This window comes from Patiria miniata, unplaced genomic scaffold (assembly GCF_015706575.1).
Source record: "Patiria miniata isolate m_02_andy unplaced genomic scaffold, ASM1570657v1 HiC_scaffold_22, whole genome shotgun sequence".
In the NCBI taxonomy this organism is placed as follows: domain Eukaryota; kingdom Metazoa; phylum Echinodermata; class Asteroidea; order Valvatida; family Asterinidae; genus Patiria; species Patiria miniata.
This window is the reverse complement of record NW_024037061.1, coordinates 2,217,970-2,226,954: the sequence shown is the minus strand read 5'-3', so window position 1 is coordinate 2,226,954 and position 8,985 is coordinate 2,217,970. Positions and strand designations below refer to the sequence as shown.

Sequence of the window (8,985 nt, the reverse complement as noted above, 5' to 3'; positions counted from 1 at the left end):
ACACCAAGCATATTAATCAAATGCCCACTGTAGCAGGTGCGTTGTTTATATTTGTGCCACTGCTTGCTGCTGTTTTGAAGCTAAGCGAGTGGGCAAAGATTTAATACAAATTACGGAAAGAGTGTTGCAACCCGACACTACTTCAGCCGTTGTGTACAAAGTCTATGGAGAGTCAAGAACTTAACAAAATTGGAAATGTTTCTCAGTCCCAGATTCATGTCTTATCTTTTTTGCATTGACTGACCTTCATTGAGATGACATATGAAGAAAAAAGCAGACGGTCAGGTTGCAACATTCTTTCCCAAATAAGGATTTGAACAGTGCCCCAAAAGATCCAAGTGGCTCTCCCCTCCCCCCTAAAATTTTTCCAAGCTGTTGGTATCCAATCTTGGTTGGTCATTTTATTCCTCCATTTTGCAACCAGTCCCGCGCCGCGGCTGTGTAGGTCTGTACAACCAGATGAATCGCATCTAGCCTTGGTAATATTGGCAGTGCTACCCGGGACATTCCGAGGGTACCTCATTGCCAAGACCGAATTTGATTCAAGTTCATCTTGTTGAAAGTGACCTCGCTTGTCACGGAACAGCTGTATATAAAAGGGGAATAAAGTCCAATTCCTGTCCCCCTCCCAAATGTGATGAAGATATTTCTGCCGTTTTCAGTCCATTTTTCATTTTATCGGTCTCACAAGAAGTTTATGTACGAGCGTGTGCATAAGTCCAAAAATGTACATGTACCCACTTTGACCAAGTTACGCTTTTAGTGGGCACACTACACTTCAAATACTGCCACAGAAAAACAACCATGGGCTACAAAGGCTGTTGCTGGTTTTTTTTTTTTTCCAACTAGAATTTGTTAGTTTCTGCTCAAGGAAAATAAGAACTTCTAGCATTCACAAATACCTGGTGTGCAGAGCGAAAAGTCGGATGTTCACTTTGTGGCCTTTTCAAAAAGACATATTTCTATTGTTTTTAAGACTTTTGTTTTTGTAAGACACAGTTTTGTCAAATACAAACAAATTGCACGGAATAAAACAGCCTGGTTTTATTATTATTATTATTTTCGGAGCTTTTAATACAGCATAGCTGGAGTATACATATACATACATAAATGAGTGCACTTTGTGCATGGGAAACACACTAAGTGAATAACCAACATTAAATGTACATATTTTTTTTCATTCAGGCCTCACACATACAAACGGGACATATCAGAGATTGGAGATTTTTGAATGATCAAAAGTAAAACTGGGGAGATAATTTGCTGTTAAACTATGAGAAGTGACTCTCAAAGCGAGGTTGTTCCAAGAAGTACCAGAGATGTGAGCTTTTTTCCCCAAATTTCAAAAAGTATGCTCTGCCCGTCATAATGAGGCTCTTACACACTATTTAAATTTTCTAGTGGTGTGCATTTAAGGGTAGTATGGGCTCTAGGTCCCCTATAGAAGTAAAACACGGGTAGCCAGGTATCCGTATAAGAAACCCAACCCCAAAATTCAAATCCCGGAAGTTGTCTGAACGGCATTATAACTTTGCCATGTAAACTGCAATTTTCGCCAGCCGAGCGTCATCTGTCGCAGATTTAAAACGCACATAAATGCAACATCCGTTTTGGTTTTCCATGTAGCCTGGTTTTCATTTTGAAAATTCCCCATAAAACGACATTCAGAAGCTTTCTTTATCGTTGTCTGAGAAGTTACTTAGTAATTTGAAAAGTTGGTTGCGGGAGCCCGATCCCATAATCTGGAACCGGTTTCTGACATCCGCGGTACCCAGTTCTAATGCACACCCCTAGAAATCTCCATGTTGGGCCCACGTCGAGCAAGTATCCAACACGTCTTCTAAACGGGTCTGGCGCTTTAACCTAGGAAATTTCAGCTCTGGTTGGGACAAGGGTTTGATAGACTCCATTCTTGCAAAAAATCCAGAAATCAACAGAAAAAAAATGTGAGGGCTGGAATTCACTTAATGTGTTTTCTGGCAGAGCCGTCTTTTTTTGAGAAAATTTGTTAATTTACAAATCTTACAGCACCCATTTCATCCACGTGGTACCCCCCTTCAGACCTGTGATGATTTGGGAAAAAAGAAAAAGAAAACAAAGAGGTCAGTATTTCAAAGGTGCTATTGTCTTGAAGCAAGCAGAGTTTAAAAAATCACAGGTTGGATCACAAGTCAATCAAAAAACAAATCACAAAACAAATCACAAGTCAATCACAAGCCGTCACAAGTAAAACACAAGTCAGTCACAAGTCAATTGTACATCAAATCACAAGTTGAATCACAAGTCCATGAAAAGTCAAACATAAGTTAATCACAAGCCAATTACTTGTCAATCACAAATCAATCACAAATCAATCACATGTCAATCACAAATCAATCACAAGTCAATCACAAATCAATCACAAATCAATCACAAGTCAATCACAAATCAATCACAAGTCAATCACAAATCAATCACAAGTCATATCACAAACAATCACAAATCAATCACAAGCCAATCACAAGTCATATCAAAAGTCAATCACAAGTCAAATCACAAGTCAATCACAAGTCAATCGCAAGTCAATCACAAATCAATCACAAGTCGATCACAAGTCAATCACATGTCAATCACAAGTCAATCACAAGCCAATCACAAGTTAATCACAAGTCAATCACAAGCCAATGACAAGTCAATCACAAGTCAGTCACAAGTCAATCACAAGTCAATTGAACGTCAAATCACAAATCAATCGAAAGTCAATCACAAATCATTCACAAGTCAATCATTAGCAATCACAAGTCAATCACAAGTCAATCATAAGCAATCACAAGTTACAGGGTAGAATACCAACAAAAGAATCCTTCATCACAGTTCATTTGAATAGCTTGTGACTTGAGAGTGGACGACCAATGACTGACTCGTTGCGACTTGCGACTGACTCAATTAGTGATTCCGGGATTCAAAAAATTAATTTAGCTCAGTTGGTAGAGCGCCAGTACGGTAACCTGGAGGTCGCAAGTTCAAACCCTGCTCCAGTCAAGTTCTTTGTTCAACTTTATAACTACATGCATCATCAAGTTAGTTCCCTATTGCGGTTTATTTGATCACATTTTTAATTTGTTTTTTTTCCAAGAAATCTGTGCAACGGCAGAAAATTTCCAAACATCCAGACAACTGCTGAAGAAAATGAGAATCAGTTACTTACCCTCTCGATATCTCCAAACTGGATGTCGTCATCGTCCTCGTTCGGTCCAAACGCCGTCGTGTCGTTGATCTTGTAACTCTCTGGCAGCTCGCCAAACTCCTTCAGGTTGCGCGCCTCGTCTGGGTTGTACTTGAGGATGACGTCGGCTTTGTCGTCTTGGTAATCCCTTAGGCCGAGTAGGATGATGTCGCCTTGGTTGATCCATACCTGAAAAGAGCCAATCAGAGTATTTTTCTTTACTTCCTTGGACAACACTGGGTGTACAGCGTTTATGAAATTTTGTCGGTGAAGGGCAAAACCAGAGACCGTATTCACATCTCCCCGCCGCAATTATCATATAAAGATTGGTTGCAGTACCCACTGCTACATCGGACTCATATCAGCCAACCGACCCTGCATTTAGCAACTTCGATGTTGAGTGGTAAGACGTCTGCACTAGTAAGAAGGAGGTCGCGGGTTCCAGGCCTACCCTAGTAAGCTCGTGAAATGTTTCTCGCAAGGCCTGTGACAACGCTGAGTATACAGTGTTAATGATATTTTGTCGGTGAAGGGTAAAACACCATACTGACAGATAAAGCAAACCAAGAAATGCTACGCCCAGATGTGCAAAAACATTTCTATTCAATTTAATCACAATGGCTAATCTGTTCCTAGAAGAAGCCGTAGTGGTAACGTGATGGAGATTAAAATCAACTTTCGCCATTCTCATGAAATCTTGACTTAGTACCTTAAATTATACAGAGGATTAACCCTAACTCCCTAGGCCTTTTTGCTAGGATGTAGCCTCAATCCTGCAAAATCCTCCAACTGGCCTCATGGAAAAATAGCATATAGCCTCAATCCTGCAAATTCCTCCATTATGTCTTGAATATGGTCCGTGGCGGGGCGACCACTGCCCGAATCCTGCAAACTCCTGTGGCAGTGACTGTCTATGTGTTGAGGCTTGGCCAGTGACATCCTGGAGCAGTACGGAGGATTTCAAGCATAACCCAGGCCTATATTTATGCATGGCTGAGCAAAAACAACACAAGGTCCAGCCTGAGACCTTGACGAATCGCATCCCACAAAATCAGTTACGCACTTTTGCCATGTAACCTCAATCCTCCAAATTCCTCCACTTTGGCAAAGAGGATTTTGAAGGATTAAGGAAGCAGGGTTAAGAAGGCAATTTGGAGCAATAATCTGATCTTCTTGTCAGCGATGACGTGGTTAATGTACCTTTTTCCGTAGCTTTCCTCTGATGTGACATAATCTCTCTACTCCATCCAGGCACAGCGCCTTCAACCTTCCGTTCCCCAACATCTTCATTACTTGTGCATATTCTAGAAAGTGTGAAAACAATGACAAAATTTCACTATTTGACAGAAACACCAACCCTTTCTCTCTGGCTGGCAATTTTAACAAGGCCAGCCCAGCAGTCCAAATAAAATCAAGTGACTGTTTTCAACAGTTGAGTGCTCCCTGCCTTCATAAAGCAGGATTGACTGGCTGTGATTGTTATGAAACCTGCTATGCTTTGAAAGTAGCAGATTGATAAGCCAGCTGTGCCTACCAGTCACCTGCTTTTGTCTGTTGATGGAATTTGACTGTCACAGTGCATACAAAAAATATGATCTGACTGTTGGTGATTAGCCCATGTCAAAGGCATAGCAGGGGAACAGGTTTAATTGTTGACTGTCTTTGACTGATCAAACAAAAGGAGGGTTTGTGACTATTACAAATATGGTACAAAGGATAGGCCTGAAGTGTTTTAAGGACCAAAAACTACACAATGGCCTCTTAATTGTGGGGGTACAATGCCTTCTGCATTCCTCCGTTAATACCTTGTCCATCCTCTTTGAAGACCAGCTCTCGCTTCTCCGATTCGTTCTCGTTCTTTCCTCTCCTGCGGTTCTTACCTCCCTTTCCTGGTAAAAAAAACAAAAATTAGAATCCACTCAATGAAAATATGAAAATATCTTAATTGTGCAATACTCATTTGAATTGCATCATGAGAAATATTTAATGAACATGATGAAGAATTTCATGAACAAGTTGTTATGGTACATGATCAAAAGAAATTGAACGTCTTCTGACGAAACAGAAGAAAACATCATACATGTCAAATGAACAGGATGAAAGAACAAAAACAAAATGTGTCTTTAAACACTGTTAATGACTGTTAAAAATAACTTTTGAAGGCCTACAACAAAATAAATAAACAAAATGTAAAAAAAGACAAACATGGTCACTGTAAAATTTCTGAAAAGGTGTAGTGCCTACACACGTCTCATAAGTGGACCGTCAGTCACCGACCGTGAAATTGACACTGACAGTCAATGTTATTTTACAGCATATATTAGTAAATAGTTAAAACAAAATGACAATTTCTTTACACGATTTCCCAAAATAAAGAAATAACAATCAATCATGTCAATGCATTTGTCAACCATCCTAACCATGTTATAACACGGTTTGCATGTTTGCATGGTTTGCAAGCGCAATCAAAATAGTGAAGGAAAAAAATGGGTAGGCCTAGGCCTGATGACATTTTAAAACACCGTTACCTTTATTTTTCGGCATCTTTCAGTTAACCAAATTACTCAGTCACGTCCTCTTGAGACACGAACAGAAACTAGAAATACCTGCAACAAATAATTGTTGATATTGCGTATTATTGCGCAAAAATATCACTTAACTTCCCCACAAAGCACGCATATGCTGCAGTACGGAAATTCTCATGTGCGCGCATGTATGTCGCATGTGGTTGGTGGTCTGTGAGTATATTTACTCCAATGGTTTATTTGGATACCAGCGAAAAACCTCATGGTATCGATTCTGAGTAATCGACGCAGTGGAACGAAATACCGCCCCGTGGAAACATGCACGTACGAGGCTTTCACGGGCGGAGCCTAGAGGTTATTTAGGAGGGGGAGTTTATCAATTATTTATCTCGCATTAATTCGGTCATTAAAGAAAAGGGCTGGACTCCAATAACATTATTTGAGCAGGAATCCCGCTAGTTGTTTAGAATATCTCACTGGCATTATGATATTTACGTGAAGTGGGAAATTCCAGATGAAATTACGCCCACCAAAAATTGAAAGGAAAATAAAAGATCACATATTGATCGCCATTTCTCTGTGCAGCTTAAATACATGTGAGAGTTCTGAGTATTTTAAAAAGAATTTACAAGTATGGGCATTTAGCACTAGTGTCTATGGGAATTTTAACACAACTGTAAGGACACTCGGTATTTTCTCGTCATGGAACATTTCTTTTCTTCAAAAAGCGGGCGCGCTACACGAACATTGCTCACCGCGCACCGACGTCTGGCCATTCGAGATGTATTGTGAAAACGGGAACTCAAGATAAACACATTTTATTGCAATGCAATTTCCTGTAATATTTTGCCATGGTATTTGACACGAAACTCTGGAAAATTGACAGGAACCGCCGAAGAATGAATGTAATATAATTTAAGGAAATTGCAGTATGAAGGACACTCCGTATTTTATCCCCACGCAACAATTTCTTACAAAAGAGGGCGCGCTACACAAACACTGCTCACCGCGCTCCGACGTCTGGCCGTTCGAGATGTAAACACAGTTATTGTGAAAACGGGAACTTAAGACTAACACATTGTATTGCAATGACAAATTTCCTGTAATATTTTGCCATGGTATTTGACAAGAAACTCTAGAAAATACCAAATGTAGTACCGCGCGGTGCTATGGGCTCCGTGCACAAGTACCCCATCAATGGCCAGAAAAGGAGACTAGTTTGGGGGTGACCTAGACTGGTTCCCGCTCCATCCACTGCGTATTTCGAATGTATCCAAAGTTATTCGAGGCAGGGATTAGTCTCTGAGGCCATCGCAAGTTGAATTTGAACATATTCAGGAAGTCGTGCGTACTTCGCGAGCAAACCAGTACAGTAAACCAAGTACGGTCAATGACCATGATGCGTATGCTTGAAACGTATCACGTGAAACGACTAAAATAACATGTCGCCTGATTCGGAATAAGTTCTTATGGGCTCCGTGCGCCAACAAAGAGGGCGCCCTGTTACCTAGCAACGACGTCCCATGGGCGGGACACATACATTTCGCCACCAAGAGGTTGCAACGAAGACTCCATTTTTCGCAGTGCATTGGGGAGCTTGGGTAGACAAAAATTCACCAGTGTGGGACACTTTAAATTATCTTTTCATTTTATCAAGATGTTTTTTTGTGAGGCGGAACAATGTTATGCCCCAAACTATCAAAAGTTTCCACAAGTTGTCTACTGACATTCGTTCAATTCGCGGCAAGTCAGCTATGTTTTTGTCCACCGTAAAGTTGAAAAAAAAAGGAACTCTCCGTGCGCGTAGCAAACTCTAGGTGACGCAATGTATTGGGAATCGCCTATATTCCTGGAGGGAGTTTTACATTTCATTTTTTCACCAAAAGTTAAATTTGTTCCCTTAATTGTGTTTAATCAACTCCCGATGATCGATAAAATGAAATTCAGCATTTTTTTCTCAGTCACGTCTCTGGAGTTTTATTTTTAATTTTTATATATACATGTATGTGTACAGCCCCAGGCTCCCCCGCTCGTCTGCCGACTAACATCCCCCAACCCCCACAAACACCCTGAAATGCTGCCTGTAAGGATTTTTTTAGCATAAAAAGTGCCCATTTTTACTGCTATTAATGGTTTTTGTTGTTGATGAGCAAGACTGTACTCAAAATCAAAACAACTTGTCAGTGCAGTGCGCCCTCTATCCACACACTTTTATCATAAGCAAGAGTGGACTGATGATATATGAAAGGTGTAATATGCTTAGGCACCGTATGTCAAGCCGTATATTAACAACCTTCACATGTTATTAACGGTACTTTGAACTATTCTCTATGGCTGCTACGGAATAAGTAAGTGCCTATTGACTCTTGCCTTGATGTTACAATTATGATGTTACCGCATCTGTGGACATGGCCTTCATGCATTAATAATCGTCATCGTGCATTTTGCCTGTCGACGATTGTGCACCACGTCGTGCTTGGCATAGCATACGCGTCAGTCATGCCGACCCTGCCAAGTTCATTGTTGGATTCGCGGACGGATAGAACTAGACGGTTGTACGGGAGATATGCACGTTGTGTGGAATGCTACACTACGTGTTCATACACTCAATCCTGAACGAGGTAGGTGAACGTAGATCAGCATGTGGAACTAATTATTCATGGCTGGCTTGTTATCGCTTACACAAACTGTACATTCGCCGACTGTAGTGAGTGTGAGTCATTATGATAATGTTATATTAAGCCCATGTGCATAAATTATGAAGCATACATAAAATAACTAGCGTGACTATAGACATAAAAGGTAGGCGCGACCTGCGTATAATTATGCTGTACATGGTGATTAAAAAAAACCGAAACCCAAATGTCGGGACCATTTTTTGAGTGACGTTCTGCATGTAGCACGTTTAATATCTAGGATATAAAAGCCCATTTCATAAGCTTTCTTTTACTAGTTTTAGTGTAAAAATCATTCAAATCACTCATGCACTTTTCAAGCTACGGAATTTTAAAGACAAACACCGTTTTAAACTTCTTGGTTTTAACAATTCACATGCAGCCCTATGTGTGAATTGTTTTCGTTTTGCTGAAAGAACAGTAACCTTTTTGTGGACAAGTTTAAAACGGTGTTTGTGTTTAAAATTCCGTAGCTTGAAAATTGCATGAGTGATTTGAATGATTCTTGTACTAAAAGAAAGCATATGAATTGAGCTTTCATATCCTAGATTTTGAAAGTGCTACATGTAGAACTTCACTT

General features: G+C 40.3%; 1 protein-coding gene across 1 annotated transcript; it reads right to left on the bottom strand.

The window, feature by feature from the left end:
• Positions 1-652: 652 nt before the first annotated feature.
• LOC119730464 (eukaryotic translation initiation factor 1A, Y-chromosomal-like) lies at positions 653-5,944 on the bottom strand. Its single transcript, XM_038203380.1, has 5 exons — positions 5,734-5,944; positions 5,011-5,094; positions 4,406-4,509; positions 3,188-3,394; positions 653-2,063 (listed from the first exon to the last, which is right to left on the bottom strand). The coding sequence occupies exons 1-5, from the start codon at positions 5,747-5,749 to the stop codon at positions 2,058-2,060; spliced, it is 417 nt and encodes a 138-aa protein (XP_038059308.1). The 5' UTR covers positions 5,750-5,944; the 3' UTR covers positions 653-2,057.
• Between the last annotated feature and the right edge of the window lie 3,041 nt (positions 5,945-8,985).